The sequence below is a fragment of the Eriocheir sinensis genome, chromosome 40 (genome assembly GCF_024679095.1).
Source record: "Eriocheir sinensis breed Jianghai 21 chromosome 40, ASM2467909v1, whole genome shotgun sequence".
NCBI classification, from domain to species: domain Eukaryota; kingdom Metazoa; phylum Arthropoda; class Malacostraca; order Decapoda; family Varunidae; genus Eriocheir; species Eriocheir sinensis.
The window spans coordinates 7,095,884-7,113,484 of NC_066548.1; the positions used below are offsets into that span (position 1 = coordinate 7,095,884).

Below are 17,601 nucleotides of genomic sequence, written 5' to 3' on the forward strand. Positions count from 1 at the left end.
AAATAGGCAATTAGGCAGAGGAGAGGGTAGAGGAGAGGGTCACGCCCTGTCCTAACCTGAGGGGAGAAGAAGGGGAGGAAGAAGAGGGGAGCGGGGAGGGAGAGGAAGGGGCGGGCGGGGAGGAAGAAGAAAGGGATAGAAGGAAGGCAGGGAGGAAGAAGAAAGGGATAGAAGGAAGGGAAAGGGGAAAGGAAGGGAAGAAAAAGGGGACAGGGAGGAAGAAGGGGCGAGGAGGATGAAAATGGAGGGGCGGGGAGGAAAAAGAAAGGGGGAGAGGAAGAGAAAAAGGAGGTGAGGACGAAGAAAAAGGGGGAAGGAAAAAGAAGGGGAGCGAGGAAAGAGAATAAGGAAAGGGGGGAAAAGAAGAGGGGGGTGGGGAAAAAGAAGAATAAGTGAGAGGGGGAGGAAGAAGAAGAGAGGTGGGGAGGAAGAAGAAGGGGGTGAAGAAGGGAAGGGAATGAAGGGGCATGTATGTATGTATGTACCCTGTGTAATGACTAATGTCCCCCCTCTTTCTCTCCCCCTCCCCCCCATATGCTAACTACACCGAGGTCAAGTGCCCCCCCTTCCACCTCCTCCACCCCTTCCCCTCTTCCCCATCCAATCTGCACTGTATTTCCTGCTGCCGGCCAACCCCTCCCCCTCCTTTCCCCCTCCTCCCCCCTTCTGTACACAAACATGACACACGCCGCTGACCTTATAGCGACACACACACACACACACACACACACACACACACACACACACACACACACACACACACACACACACACACACACACACATACGGCTGACCTTCACTTGACACACACACACACACACACACACACACACACACACACACAGATCTGTAATGGCAAAAGCGGCGCCAGATAGCCCCACCGACCCAGCCCCGCCCCGACCCGCCCTGCCCCGCTGCCGTTCAAGGCCCCCGCGGCGCCCCGATACACACACCTGCCCGGGCAACGCTGTGAGACAATTATGTGGCAGTCCTTCACCCTCTGACCCCCGGGGGACAAGACACTTCCCTGAGGCACCCTGGGATCCTACGTCTACGTGTGTGTGTGTGTGTGTGTGTGTGTGTGTGTGTGTGTGTATGTGTGCGCGCGACCTTGGGCACGCCGATGGCCCCTTAACGCCCAGCCACGCCCTCGGCCGCCACCAACACCGACACGCGCCAAAAAAAGGCCTGCAGGATCCTGGGGTCAGACGGGGCGCAGCACGGACGCCGCCACACCCTCCTGGACGGCGGCGAAGGCTGGGGGGTGAGGGTGAAGGGCTACAAGGGGGGCGGTAGAAGCGTGGAAGGGGGGCAGGGCAGCGGCTGAAGACGGGAGAGAAGGGCAGCGGCTGAAGACGAGAGAGAAGGGCAGCGAAGGGATGGGGAGGGAAGGGCAGCGGTGGGATGGGGAGGGAAGAGCAGCGGCGAAGTGGGGGATGGGAAGGGAGGGTGGCATAAGGGAAGGGCGCGCGTAGAAGGGAAGGCAGGCGGTGAAGATGGACGAGTGTAGGAAGAGGAGGAGGAGGAGGGAAGGATGACGCAGAGGGAAAGGAAGGAAAAAGTGAAGTGGAAAGGGAAGGCAAAGGAAGGGGGTGGAGGGGTGGAACAGAAGGAAAGGAAAACGATGGTGTGGGAAAGAAAGAAGAGTGTGAAGAGGGAGGAAGGGTGGGTGGGTGGAGGAACGGAGGTGGAAGGAGAAGGGGAAACAATAATAGTGGAAGAGGAAAGCAAGGAAGAGGAGGAGGAGGAGGAGCAGGAGGAAAGGCACACAAGAATGATGGAAGACCAGAGTAGGGAAAGAGGAGTAGGAGGAGGAGGAGGAGGAGGAGGAAAGGAGATACAGAGGAAAGGCCAAACGATAATGAAAAGAACAAGGAGTAGGAAGAAGGAACAGGAGGAGGAGGAAGAGGAGGAGGAGGAGGAGGAGGAGGAGGAGGAGGAGGAGGAGGAGGAAGAAAGAAAGAAGATGCAAACAATAACACAGAAGGAAGTAAATATGGGAAGGAGGAGAAGGAGGAAAGAAGACGCAGAAGGAAAGGAGAGGAGAGAGAGGAGATGCAAAGAGGAAGAAGGAACAGTAGGAAGAGGGAAGAAGGAGGGGTCGCAAGGAGGAGGGGGAGGAGGAGGATGGCGTAATGGGAGTGTAATTCAGGATGGGCGGGAGAGAGAATATACGATCAGGCGGCAAGGCATCGCAGGAAAGCAATTATACAGCCAAGGAACAAAGGAGAGAGAGAGAGAGAGAGAGAGAGAGAGAGAGAGAGAGAGAGAGAGAGAGAGAGAGAGAGAGGGAAAAGGAGCAAAAATTAGAGAAAACAATAACAATAATAAGAAATGGGAGAGAAAGAGAGAAACGGAGTGACAAAACGTAAAAAAAAACGAAGGAAACGCTAAAATTAGAAGAGAGAGAGAGAGAGAGAGAGAGAGAGAGAGAGAGAGAGAGAGTGCCAGACACGTGCCCTTTGCCCATTAACTGCTGCGTCACACCCCTTCCCCCCCCCTCCCTCTCCCTACCCAGTAATACCAACGTGACATTTCCCAGTAACGGACAAGTACAAGGACAGTGGGCAGGTGTGATTCGCCCTGCCCTTGCCACGCCCCACCTCAACCCACCCTGCCGCCCACACCTCGCACCAGCCTCCTCCACCCTCTTTCTCTCTCTGCCGCCCGCACTTTGCCTCTGTCTGCCCACTCCACCCTCACCCCACCCTCACCCTCCTCCTTCACCCTAGCTGCTGAGGCCTTTCGTAACTTAACATACTCTGCCCTGCCCTCCTAACTACGCTCAACTTCGCTCCGCCCTGTTTATATTTTACTTGCTACCCTCTATGTTGTTTTCTTATACCCTGCCTTCAACTGTTTTCTTGGTCATTTCTACCCTGTCTTAAACTGTTGTCTCTTCTTGTGTCTGATATTTGATTCATTCCTGTTTATACATTACTAGCTACCCTGTTTGTTATTTTTTCCTTCCTTATCTCCACATCTCGCGCCTCTTACTTTCCTCCACACACTCTTCAACCTCCTCCTCATTCTCTTTTCCTCCACTTCATTTATTTACTATTCGTTTTCCCTTTTTTTCTTTCTTGCAGTCTCCTCTTTTTCTTCCTCCTCCTCCACTTCATGTTACTTTTCTTACTCTGCATTTAGTTCTTGGTCTTTTCTACCTTATTATATATCTTTCTCTCCCTTCCATCCATGTTACTGCCCTTTCTAAACCTTCCCTGCCAACAAGACTCCCAACCTTCCTCGTCTTCCCCGCTGTCGACCAAACCTGCATTCAGCTCTTGGTTATTTCTACCATACCGTGTACTTTTCTCTTCCTTCCTCCCTTCTGTCTTCCCTGCCAACAAGACTCCACCCCTTCCCCCTGTCAACCAACCCTTCCTTACTTACCCTCTCGTTCACATATCCTTCATTCATTTTTTGGTCGCCTACATAACGTATATTTTTCTCTCCCTTCCTAACCTACCTTGCCAAGAAGACCCCCACCCTCCCCCCTGTCAACCAACCCTTCCTTACTTACCCTGTCGTTCACATATTCTCCATTAATTTCTTGGTCGTCAACATACCGTATATTTTTCCCCATTTTCCTTCCTCTTTCCCTTCCAAAGCTACCCTACCAAGAAGACCCCACACCCCTTCCCCTGTCATCCAACCCTTCCTTACTTACCCTGTCGTTCACATATCCTTCACTCGCTTGCTGGTCGCCTACATACCGTATATTTTTTCTCTCTTTTCCTTTCTCTTTCCCTTCCAAAACTTACCCTGCCGAGAAGACCCCCCCACCCTTCCCCCTGTCAACCAACCCTTCCTTACTTACCCTGTCCTTCATTCATTTCTTGGTCGTCTACATAACGTATATTTTTCTCTTTTCCTTCCTCTTTCCCTTCCCAAACCTACCCTGCCAACAGTATTCCCCTCCCACCCTTCCCCCTGTCAACCAATCTTTCCTCACCCCACCCTTCCTCCTGTCAACCAATCTTTCCTCACCCCACCCTGACCTTCCTCACAAGCTCCATCCAAACACAATTAAGAGAAAAGTCCTTCAGCCACTCAGTTCCTTCATTCCACAGCGCCTGCCTCTGCCTTGCCCCTCCACCCACCTCCCGCCCCACCCCAGCTAGACGAGGACACGCCCACCGCCCGCCAGATGGTGAGGGCGTGACCTGACCTCCCGCGGCCTCAGGACATCACGCCTCCACTGACTCACCCAATTACACAACAAGATCTCAAGTGACCTGACCTGTGCATGACCTGTTCGCTGCCCTCTCGTCTACCCCCCCCCCCCTTTCAGCTGACCTCCCTCCCGTCTCGCTGCTTTTTTTGTTCTCTCTTCACTCCCTCTCCCTTTTTCCTTCATTATTTTCTTCTTTATTTTTTTTTTCTTCTTTTTCTTTTATTTTTTTTATATTCCTTTTTCCTCCATTCCTCTCTCTCTTTCCCTCCCGTTTCGCTTGTTATCTCTCTCTCTCTCTCTCTCTCTCTCCATTCCCTCCTCTTTTCCTCCGTTTTATTTTCCTACCCCCTGACCACTTTCCTCCATGCCTCCACCCCTTCTCTCCTGCCGTCCTTCCTCCTCCTCCTCCTCCTCCTCCTCCTCCCCCTCCTCCTCCTCCAGCCCCGCCCTCCCGTCCTCCGCCTCGTCGAGTTTTCTCTCACACTTTTTCCTTCCTTGTTATTCTCCACGTCAGGTCAAACATTTATTTTGCGTCTTCTTATATGTTTTACTTCCCAAGACAAGGCCTCCACCCCTCCCCTCCCATTTCTCTCTCTCTCTCTCTCTCTCTCATTGTTTCCCCTCGCAGCCTCCACCTCCACCTTCCTCTATCTTTTTTTCTCTCCACCCCTCCTTCCTCCTCCACCTCTCGTACACTTTTCCCTCCTTCTCTCCACATCACGCACCTCTTACTTTCCTCCACACACTCTTCCTCCTCCTCATTCTCTTTTCCTCCACTTATTTACTATCCCTTTTTTTCTTTCTTGCAGTCTCCTCCTCCTCCTCCTCCTCCTCCTCCTCCTCCACTCCATGTTACTCTCCCTTTCATCTTTCTCCTCCTTCTCGACACAGTTTTCCTTGTTTTCCCTCCCTTCTCTTCCTCCTTCCCTTCTCTCCAAACAACTCCTCCCCTCTTCTTTCTCTTCTCTTCCCCTCTTCTTTCTCTTCTCTTCCCCTCTTCTTTGTCTTCTCTTCTCCCTTTCTTTTTCTCTTTCTCTTCTCTTCTCCCCTTTTCTTTCTCTTCTCTTCTCCCCTCTTCTTTCTCTTCTCTTCCTCTTTCCCTCCTTTCAGCACTATGCTACTTCTCTTTCCTCTCTTCCTTTTCTCCTTTCCTTTTTCTCCATAAGACTCCTTCCCTCTCCTCTCTTTCTCTCCACACTCTCCTCTCTTCCTCTCCCTTTCCACATCACTTCTCTCATCATTTTCTCCTCTTCTCTCCCTTTGCAATCTTCCTCATCCTCTTCTCTCCATGTTCCTCCTCCCTCCTCCCCTCTCCTATCATCCTTACCATTCTTAGCATCAACAACAAAGCTACACCTCTCCCTTCCACTCCCCCATCCCCCGCCTCCCACACGCCTTCTTGGCTCATCCTCACACGCCCACATCCACCCTCTCCAAGCCTTATGCATGGACCGACCAGCACCTCCGCCCCTTCCCACCCCCACCTTCATCTCCACCCATGCACCTTCATCAGTAGACTTGAGATCGCTTGAGACCCTTTCCTTTCCAGCCCTCACCCACCTCCCGCACTCACCTCCTCCTCCTCCTCCTCCTCCTCCACCTACATCCCCCCCTCCGCTTCCTTTTCCTTCCCCACCCACGCCCATGCCACCCCTGCACCCCACCTCCCATCCTCCCCTCACCCCGCGTTCTCCCCTTTCCACCTGTCTCCCCACCCCGTTGCCTTCTACCCCATGCCCACTGATGCCCGGCCACGCCCCCCTGGCCCCCACCCCCTGCGTGTTCCAGAGCATGACCTTGATCTGTGCAGTGTAATCATCTCGCGTTTCAGGGCACTGCTACGTCCTCTCTCTCTCTCTCTCTCTCTCTCTCTCTCTCTCTCTCTCTCTCTCTCTGTATAACTTTCTGCCTGTCTGCCCCTTGCTCTACCTTCTATGTGCTTACTCTCTCTCTCTCTCTCTCTCTCTCTCTCTCTCTCTCTCTCTTGGGAAAGGCAACTAGGGCATCCAGAACGGTCAGCTGCGGAGGATACAAGCTGGAATAGAATGGACGGCAAAGTTCGTGTGGCCTGCATTTCTGATTAATCTCTTCCTCCCTCTCCCTCTCCCTCTCCCTCTCTCTCTCTCTCTCTCTCTCTCTCTCTCACGCACACACGCTCGCCACACCTGTACCTGTTGTTCTGGTGGTCGGCCTGGTCCAAGTTGGTCACAGGGCCGCTCGCTACGTCGACCCCCATGGAGCCCACGTCCAGCTGCGCATAATGTCGACGGTTCCTCACGCTGGCGGTGCGGTTCAAGCTGCACACGTGGTCCAGCTCAGAGTACAGCGAATCTGGAACGGCAGGAGACGATCATTCACACTCACATTCACGTAGGACCTCAAGAAAATAGATGGACACGTATATAGCGAGTCTAAAACGGCGGAACATGATCACTCTCATTCACTTTCACGTAAGACCTCAGAGCACGTTTACAGCGAGTCTAGAATGCGGCAGGACACGATCACTCTTACTCACTTTCACGTAGGACTTCAGACCACGTTTGCAGCGAGTCTAGAACGGCAGGACACGATCACTCACACTCACACGCACACACACCGCAACAATAAAACAGCAGGATATGTTCACTCACCTTCACACGCACACTCACATACGACCATGACAAAACAGCAGGATACGTTCACTTACACTCACACGCACGCACGTACACGACCTCCACCAAACAGTAAATGACACGCTCATTCACACTCACACGCACACACAACCTTAACAAAACAGCAATAAACATATACTATTAACATGAGGAATAGCTGTGCAGAGGAAGAGGAGGAAGAAGAGAAAGAAAAGTAGGCCTAAGTCAAGAGGAGTGGCAGGCTTTCTTAACTAACTCTCAAACACATATTTCTCCACTTAGGGTTCATTTGTATAGATTCCCCGTTTCATACTTTACCTTTTCCTTTCTTCCTCTCTTCTTCCCTTACTTCCTTTCTTCTGTCTTCTCACACCTTTCTTTGGCCTCTTTCTTCCCATTCCAGTATCTTCTTACACTACGGTACATAGGCCTACTTCATCTGCCAACTCGTTCACTCGCGCACTCTACTACAAGCATCCATATAGTACGATAGTCTGCTACCCTCGCCTTACTCCTCTCCTTCTCCTTGTTCTTGTTCTTTTCTTTCTTCGTGACAGCTTTTACTCATGTTCATATAAAAGAATCGCAGTTTTATTCAGGTTGTGGATCGGGGTTTTCAGACCGGATGTTGCCCTTCCTGACATCACGGGCCGGCACTGGGGTTCGAACCGGCTCGCCTACTTTTGACTCACTTTCCTCATTTCCATAATTACTATATAGCCACGACGCACATATTAAACCACTCTTACTTTCCCACTTTCTTTGTTCCCTCCCTCTCTTACTCTCCTTTTACTCATTGACTCACTAAGTTATTTTAGTCTAGTATCTCGTTCACTCACTACGTTAACCATCACTGCTTTTTGTATCATCTTTCACTTCCTTTCTCACTATTTTTCTTAATCACTCACTCACATGCTCAATATTGCTCATTCAGGCCTTCCATAACTCCTTTGCTCTCTCCCCTATCTGCTCTTTACACTTGTTCACTCACTAAGTTAACAATCACTTCTTTTTGTATCATCTTTCACTTCCTTTCTCACTATTTTTCTTAATCACTCACATGCTCATTCAGTCCTTCCATAACTCCTTTGCTCGCTTCCCTATCTGCCCTTTGCACTTGTTTACTCACTAAGTTAACAATCACTGCTTTTTGTATCATCTTTCACTTTCCTTCTCACTCTTTTTCTTAACCACTCAATTACCTTGCTCATTCAGTCCTACCTTAACTCGTTTGCTCGCTCCCCTATTTGCTCTTTGCACTTGTTCACTCACTAACTCAAACAATCATTGCTCTGTGTATAACCTTTCATTTCCTATCTCACTCCCTTGTCTAACCACTCGCCAGGAAGCATATTCGGCCCTTTAATAACTCGATTGCTTGGTTGCTATAAAAAAATATAGTCTACTTGGTCTTTGCACTCATAAGAACATAAGAACATAAGAACGTAGGAGTCTGCAAGAGTCGTTATTCTGCGTACAATGTTTCACTTCCTCTCTCATTCAATTTCTTAACCACTCACTCACCTATTCTTCGATAAGTCACTCACTCATTCGCTCATTCACTTATTTGCTCTTTGCACTCACTCAGTCAATCCTCCACTCCTTTTTTTTTGGTAACTCAATGACTAGTTTCTTTCAAGTTATTCACTCATGCGATCACTCACTCACAAGGGCCATAAATCGTTCAGTCATCGCTTCGCTTCGTCGTCTTCATCACTCGGAGAATCTCAACCTCACATTTGGTATTTTACTTTCGTCATTAAAGAATAAATAATACAATATCGTGAATTCGTGACACAACATCCTAATTATTCTCAGTCTTCATAACTCTACTTCTAACTTAACTAACATAACATAACTCATAACATAACTTCTAACATAACTCCCTTCATCCAACGTACGTGTTACCTCCAGTTACGTATTTTTTTTGCGGTCTCATTGTAGCAAGTTTGTCTCATTCTTCATCACTACATAATAAAAAAACTTCATCCTGTTGCAAGTCATTCTAATACATCATCACTACATAACCTTCTTCGCACGTGTCGCATTCAGATCTTGTCAGCCTACAATTGTGTCCTTATCACCGCATTCTTCATCTCTACATAAACTTTCATCATGTTACAAGTTCCTCTCTTCATCTCTCTACATAAACCTTCGTCCTGTTGCAAGTCATTCCCATACATCATCACTACATAACCTTCTTCGCACGTGTCGCATTCAGATCTTGTCAGCCTACGATAGTGTCCCCCGATCACCGCATTCTTCATCTCTACATAAACTTTCATCATGTTACAAGTTACTCTCTTCATCTCTCTACATAAACCTTCGTCCCGTCGTAAGTAATTCCCATACATCATCACTATACATAACCTCCATTCTTCGCACGTGGCGCATTCAGATCCTGTCAGCCTACAATTGTGTCCTTATCACCGCATTCTTCATCTCTCTACATAAACTTTCATCTATTACAAGTTCCTCTCTTCATCTCTCTACATAAAAAAACTTCATTCTGTTGCAAGTCATTCCCATACATCATCCCTATACATACCTCCATTCTTCGCACGTGTCGCATTCAGGTCTTAGCCTACAATAGCGTCACACCCCCACCCTCTCCCTCCCTTCACAAAGCATAACACAACACCACAACACAGCATTCACTCAGCCCTCAACAATACCTACGTCCCGCTGACACTTGCTTTCACCTTGCAAACCTCATTAATTAATTTTGCAACTCCCCCATTCTTCCGCGGCTCATTTTCCAGCAACGCTCTACACTTATATTCTATTTTCCTGCCACACTACTTATTCATACACCACAACTTTCAATACCGCCGGTGGGATGTACTTTTCTGGCACAGTTCACCCCACACACACGTACACACATTTCTCACGTCACTGGAGGCGTAACATCCACTCCTTGACGAATTTAAGTGTGCAAGACTCGCAAACACACTCACCTACACACACATACACGTACACACATTTCTCACGTCACTGGAGGCATAACATCCACTCCTTGACGAATCTAAGTGTGCAAGACTCGCAAACACACCCACCTACTCACCTACTTACTCGCTTTGCAACACCTGATCATGCAATATTCCTCAAGCAATTCCTCCGCCTTGATAACCCAACTCATGTATGTGTCTCCCCGGGCCCACGCACACAACACCCTGACATAACCCTGCAGGAACTCAATCATTGTAAGCCACGCAACACCATAACTTATACATCTGCCTTGCTCCAGAATACCCCGCAATACTAATGGAATAATCACACATACAATACTAATGCAATAATCCACATGCAAGAGTTACTTCACGAAACACTAACAATAACATGCATACCATTACAGTAAGACACAAACACTCCCGAATTGATCTCTCTTTTGGCTATACTCTATACTATCTTCTGTGTGGGAGCGGCAAGTAGCGGGCTTTTTTTTTTGTTACACTCTTTTTGTTTTTCTTGTGTCGACTTGTAAAAAATAAAAATAAAACATCCCTACCACACCGAACACTTCTCCACATCTTCTCTCTATATAAACAAACACCTAAACAGACCACCACAGCAGTCCAGTCCACCATACCCTTCCAGCAGGCTATAAACACACATCCTAACACCTCGTATCCACGCAGCTCTCCACAATATATCAAAACACACCACACTTGCTCCTTCTATACATCCCCAAAACATCATGTCACGCTTCAAAGACATCTCAACATACCACAATCACTTTACACTCTAACTTCTCTTTACACTTCAGTTTACGCTTCACTCCGTCACACCACCGTCACACCACCGCCACGCAACCTATAGAGCACTCAAACTTCCGGACACATCACCGCAAGCACACTTCACGAACATCTCTCAACGTCATATCTAGCGCAAGACCTTCCAACTCTCTCATACCACACCTCAATAGCTCTACGGACACATTTCAACGCCACACCCAACGTAAGGTCTCCCAACACCTTCATACGCCACCATAAACACACTGTGGATATCTCTGAAGGCCACTGCTAACGTAAGATCGACCTTCAGGCACATTCAAACATTTCAGGGCTTACACACACCTACATTTGATAAGGCTTTCGTAGAGGTTGTGGGCGTATCTCCATGGCTAGTTTTATGGTCCTAGTGATAGTTTGACAAGGCTTCTGCATCGTGAATGTAAGAAAACCATTTATGAAAACCCGACTAATCTTCTTCGTGGTCTTGAGAAATGGTTACCGTCAGAGCCGAAAGCGTCCAAGAACCCTTAAACATCATCATACCACATCACCAGCACACTGTATATAAACATCTCCCAGCGCCACAGACAACGTAGGGCTTCCAAACATCCTTAAACATTCCCACAAACACTCTATGATCATCTGTCAACATCAAACATCACCAGCACACTGTATATAAACATCTCCCAGCGCCACAGACAACGAAGGGCTTCCAAACATCCTTAAACATTCCCACAAATACTCTATGATCATTTGTCAACATCAAACCCAACGTAAGAACTCCAAATTTTTCTCTTTTATGGGAGCGGCGAGTAGCGGGCTTTTTTATTTTTTTTGGCACTCTTTTTGTTCCCCTTGAGCCGTCTCCTTTGATGTAAATAAAAAAATAAAAAGCCAAATCACACCACAACACTCTACGGACATCTCCCAGCGCCACACCCGACATACGACCTTCAAACATCCTCATACCACATCACAAGCACACTCTATGAACATCTCCCAGTGCCACATCCGACACAGGACCTTCAAACATCCTCATACCACACCACAAAGACACTATAAACATCTCTCAGCGCCACACACCCTCCACACACACACCACCACCTCACCCCTACGCCACACCAAGCACTCTTATGAACATCTCTCCTTTCCACATCCCCATCACACCCTCGCGCCACACTCACCGAGGGCGGCCAGACCACCATCCAACGTATCGTCACTGTTTCTGTTGAGGGCGTCGTCGAGCCGGGGGTCAGCGCCGCCGGCCAGGGTGTAGTTGGGGTTCTCGAAGCTCAGCACCCCGTTCTCTGAGGGGGGAGGGGGGAGAGAGGGAGGTCAGCACTGAGGAAGGAAAGAAAATGGTCAGCAGAGGGTAAGGGAAGGGAACACTCAGGTCAACATTGGGGAAAGGAGGAGAAAGGTTAGTCAGCACCCCGTTCTCTTGAGGGGGGGAGAAGGAGAGAGAGAGGTCAGCAGGTAGGTAGGATAGGTAGGTCAGCATTGGGGGAAGGAAGGAGGGTGGTAAGTCAGAGATGAGGGAGGGAAGGAAACACTGAGGTCAGAATTGTAGGAGGGAAGGAGAGAGAGTGTGGGGAGGGAAAGGAAGGGAAGGAAAGAGGGAGGTTAGCATTGGGGGAAGGAAGGAGAGGGGGTCAGCATTGGGGAAGGGAAGGAAACATTGAGGAAAACATTGGGAAGGGAAGGAGAGGGGGAGGTCAACATTGGGGAAGGAAGGAAACATTCAGGAAAACATTGGGAAGGGGAGAAGAAGGGGGGGGGGGCAGCATTGGGGAAGGGAAGGAAACATTGAGGAAAGCATTGGGAAGGGAAGAAGAGGGAAAGGTCAGCATTGGGGAAGGAAGGAGATAGGGACGTCACTATTGGGGGGAAGGATAGAAAGAGAGGTCAACATTGGGAGAAGGAAGGAAAGTAAGGTCAGCAATGGGGGAAGGAAAGGCTGGGGTAGGTCAGCACAAACTCTCTCTCTCTCTCTCTCTCTCTCTCTCTCTCTCTCTCTCTATGTAAAGAAAGAAGAAAAGCGACAGAATAAAAAAAAAGAGAGAATACAGAAACAAAATAAGAGGAAATAAAACTGAAGAATATAACAGGAAAAAGAAAGAGAAAAAACAGAAAAGAAAGAAAATAAAGGAAAGGAAAAGAAAAAAAAAACGAAAACATGGGAATAAGAAAGAAAGAATATATATAACACAACAAACAAACAAACATACACGATTCGCACAACAGCATCACTTCCTCTCTCCACACACACACACACACACACACACACACACACACACACACACACTTTTCTACATTTTCCCATTATAATATTTTTCCTATTCTTGTCTATTCTATTTCTTCTCTTTCTTCTTGTATTCGTTTTTCTTTTTCTTTTATTTTCACAGGTTATTTTTTTTCTCTTTTCATTTCTACATTTTCCTATCATACTATTTTTCCCATTCTTGTCTATTCTATTTCTTCTCTTTCTTCTTCGATTCGTTATTCTTCTTGTACTTTATTTTCACAGGTTATTTTTTTTCTTTTTTTATTTCCACATTTTCCTATCATACTATTTCTTCCCCTTCTTGTCTATTTCTCCTCCATTCGTTTTTTGTTTTCTCTCTTTGTTTACTTTGTTTCCTTATGGTCATTCTTTTATATTTATTCTCTTTTTTCCCTTGTTGATTTTTTCCTTTCCTCTTCCATTTCGTTTTTCTTCGTTTACTTTATTCTCTTATGGTCATTCTTTACATTTATCCTCCCTATTTCTTCTCTGTTCCATTCCTATTCTTCTTTTTTTCTTATTATTTTTCTTCTTCCTCTTCATATTTTTCATTATCATCATCAACAATTACTTCTTCTTCTTCTTCTTCTTCTTCTTCTTCTTCTTCTTCTTCTTCTTCTTCTTCTTCTCCGTATTACAACAAAGAGCGTCACTTCATCTCCGGGCGGGCATGAGTTCGCTGTAATGACGCCGCAGGAGGAGGAATGGGAGCGGGAGGCGGCGGGTGGACAGGTGTGTAGGGAGGGAAAGGGACGGGCGAGGGGCTAAATTGTGGATTGTGACAGGAAGGGGGTCAAGGTCAGCCGGGGGGGAGGGAGGGGCGTGGCGCGGCGTGCTGGGGTTATGCGGCGTGGCGGGGCATGGGTCGGGTGGCGGGCGGGCGGGGGCGGTTGGGGGTGGGGGGGAGGGGGGGAGCAGGTGGCCGCCCGCCCTTCCCTGCCTCCCCAGCCTCGGCCCCCGCATCAACACCTCGACGTTCCGCCTCAACTACTTTGAATTTAATTGGTAGAACTCCTAAGGGACGGCAATGAGACGCAGCGGGGAAACACGGAAACACGGAGGAGCAGGTGACATTACATTCCACGAGGCTGCCCGCTCCAGTGCTTTAATCATATCATGTTCTTTAGTGACCTACAGAACGCTTACGGTACTTTCGTGTAGGAACGTTCTATTCATTCCTGACGCAGCAGAGTAACGGTCAGTACGATTTTTAAAAGAACTGATCGTTTTCGCAATCTCCTGCAGGAAGGTAGATACACGGGTTAGATACACGGGAGCTTAGGTTCAAAGGAGCTGCCTTGTACACGCCTATCGGCCTCTTGCAGACTCCTACGTTCTTATGTTCTATGTTAAGGTTGTTCCAGCGGCGAATGACTGTTCCGGAGAGAAAGCTGCAATATCTGTACTGCATCGTCTGAGTTGAATTGTTTGACCGTAATTTCTAGTTCTTGGGTCAGACTGGAGATAAGAAAAACTTGGAGGGATCGACTGTTCAGCCACTTGAAAGACCTGTATCAAATCCCTTCGTAGCCGTCTTTTTTTCCCCAACGTATAGAGGCTGCGCCCTCCCTCAACATTGGTATAATTTTCAAAGCGCGTCGTTGCACTCTCGACTAATTCCATATCCATATAAATCCGGGAACAGAACTAGGCTGCGTATTCCACGTGAGGACTTACCAACGAGTTATACAAAGATTATATCACTTCCGGCGTCTTGCATTTGAAATTCCTTGCCATGAACCCGATCAAAGTGTTAGTTTTTCTAAAGGCAGACTTAAAATGATTTGTATGTTTCAAGTTACAGCTGATGGTAACTCTGATTCCTTGTGCAACATGTAGGAGGAGGAGGAGGAGGAGGAGGAGGAGGAGAAGTGGAAGGGGAAGGAGAAAAAGTGGAAGGGGAAGGGAAAGGAGAAGAAGGCGAACAAGTAGGAGTATACGTATAGAAGGCGCAGGAAGAGGAAAGAGAGAGAGGAAGAGAACTAAAATCAAAGGCCATTATACGCTAAAAGGAGGAGAAGGAGAAGGCGAAGAAGAAGTAGGAATAGAAGGCGGAGGAAGAGGAAAGAGAGAGAGGGAGAAAACTAAACTCAAAGGGCAATACGCGAAAAGGAATAAAGGTTAGGGAGCAGCGCGTTACCGAGAAGGCCTGAAAAGGGAACATACAACAATTCGAGGAGGAGATAAAAGGCAAACAAAACGTGGACTGCGAAGAAGGATTGTGACCGCCGGAACGCATTTAGAGGGATGAGAAAGCGCTTTGAAGACTCCCATGGCGCAATTACCGACGAACGACTATGCACGAAGAGGAATTAAAAGGAGGTCGAGAGTGAGAGAAATAACATGAATAACGTGAACAAATAAGCGAAGGAGGAGGAGGAGGAGGAGGAGGAGGAGGAGGAGGAAAAGTGAACGGATTGTCAGTCTGTTGTGTTAAGTGTTGGGGAGAGGAAGGAGGGTACTGGAAGTGGAGGGAGAGGGACTGGAGGAGTAGGAGGAGGAGGAGGAGGAGGAGGAGGAGGAGGAGGAGGAGGAGGAGGAGGAGGAGGAGGAGGAGGAGGAGGAGGAGGAAATGACGAAGGAGAAAAATAAGAATATGGAGAGGAGGAAAGGAATGTGGAGAGGAGGAAGAGTACGAGGAGGAGGAGGAGGAGGAGGAGGAGGAGGAGGAAATGAAGAAGAAAAAGAAGAATATGGAAATGAAGTAAAAGAACGTGAGGAGAAGGAGGAAGAGGACGAGGAAAAATAAGATAAGAATATGCAGAAGAGAAAGAACAACAACAACAACAACAACAACAACAACAACAACAACAACAACAACAATAACAATAACAAAAAGACCACCAACAACACAACCACCACCAAAACAAACTAGAAAAAAAATAAAAAAAGCGAAAAAAGAAATACGAGGGAGATAAAAGCGAGGCAGATCAAGAATGGAGGAGCGTGAGTGAAGGAGGCTGGAGGAGGAGGAGGAGGAGGAGGAGGAGGAGGAGAAGTAGGTAGGCTCAGGCAAGCTCAGGTGAACTCGAGAGCGTGGCGAGGAGGAGGAGGAGGAAGAGAAGGAGGAGGAGAAAGGAGCTGAGGGGAAGGGGGAAGTTCAGCTGAAGGAGTTAAGCGAGCAGCAGGTGGAGAGGGAGGAGAAAGAGGAGGAGGAGGAGAAAGGGGGCGGGGGGTGAAGGGGTGGGGTGAGGGGGGGTGAAGCGAGCAGCAGGTGAGCGGGGCGCAGGTGAGCGGGTCACGGGCAGCGCTGCGTCATGATTGTATGTCTTCAGAATTAATTACGTCAGTGTATTTGGGGCACTGTGGGCAAAGGGGGCGGGGGGAGGGGGGGAGGAAGGGAGGAAGGGGGAGGATGAGGGGGGGTAGAGAGAGAGGGAGAAGGAGGGATGCTGAAGGGGATGGAAAATGCAGAAGAATGTTGAGGGGAGGTAGAGAGAGAGGGGGAGGAAGGGATGCTGGAGGGGATGGAGGATGCAGGAGAAAAATGTTGAGGGGAGGCAGAGAGAGAGAGGGGGAGGGAGGGTGCAGGAGAAGAATGTTGAGGGGAGGTAGAGAGGGATGCTGTAGAGATGTTGGTGAGGGGGATGCTGGGGTGACGTGAGATGACCTAGGAAGAGGAGGTGTTGATGGCAAGGATGGAGATGTAAACAGGAATAAAGGGAGGGAGGGAGAAGGAATGATGAAACGGAGAGTGAAAATAGAATCGTTGTGCTGAGGGAGATAATGGGGGAGAGTGTGAGGGGGGTGATGGGTGAGAGGTGACGGGTGACGTGCGATCAGAAAGGAGTTAGTGGGTGATTAAAGCTAAAATATGGTAGATGGGTGATGTAGGAGATGGATGAGTGAGGATAGGTGAGGATAGGTGAGGACTGTGAATATGGGTGGGTAGAGGAAGGGGGATGAGGGTGTCGGTAGGGGAAAGCAGGGTGGTGGATGAGGGGTGAGGGTGTGTGGGCTAGTGAGGGTGAAGGATGGGAGGTGTGGAGGTGGTGGGTGAGGGGAGGAGGCTTGCAGTGGGTGTTGGGTGCAGGGCAGGAGAATGGTGAGGGTGGGTGGGTGGGGTGATGGGTGAAGGGGGAGTGTGTGAGGTGGGTGTGGGCAAGGCCTTGGTGTGGGGCGGTGGCTATTAAGGTCAGGTCACACTTTTCCGTATGCCTTTGTCCGTCTTTTGTGGGTTTACGTTCCGGTCAATTGACACTCCACTCAAAAGGTCAATGCGACGGAGATGAGCACTGAGGCCACGCGCAGCTATAGCATGAGCCCCTTCACTTTCCCTTTCCCTTGAAACTAACACTGTGTTCACTCTAAAAATCTAGGGTCCGGTCCGTCTACACACACACACACACACACACACACACACACACACACACACACACACACACACACACACACACACACACACACACACACACACACACAGGCATTTTATTAGACGAGTCAGTAATGCAAAAAAATAAATATGAATGCTGTTTGAAAGTAAGCACTACCACCTGTTCCGTAAAAAAAAATTATATGCCTAGACCTTGAATGACATTGCGTTGTTTTATGAATATCCAGGTAATATTTTTTTTTTTATCCATATTCAAATCTGACCAATCTGAAAACATATCTATAATGTTCGTTCCACAAGGTCAGGATAAAATACCTTCTTTTTCAATAGATTTCTACTGACAATAAGTATTCATGTATGGAGCTAAATGGGAGTAAGGGCGGGAGTGAGCCGGGTGAGTGGGGAGGAATGAATGAGGGAGAGAACTGAGTGAGGGTGGAGTG

The 17,601-nt window shown here is 48.4% G+C and overlaps 1 protein-coding gene across 2 annotated transcripts in view; it reads right to left on the reverse strand.

The window, feature by feature from the left end:
• Positions 1-17,601, reverse strand: part of LOC127009295 (uncharacterized) — an 80,684-nt gene that overhangs the window by 23,883 nt on the left and 39,200 nt on the right. For both annotated transcript variants that reach the window (XM_050882245.1, XM_050882246.1), the window contains exons 2-3: positions 11,726-11,848; positions 6,349-6,508 (exon numbers count right to left, since the gene is read on the reverse strand). In XM_050882245.1, coding sequence (XP_050738202.1) covers positions 6,349-6,508; positions 11,726-11,848 — 283 coding nt within the window. The remainder of the gene's footprint in view (positions 1-6,348; positions 6,509-11,725; positions 11,849-17,601) is intronic.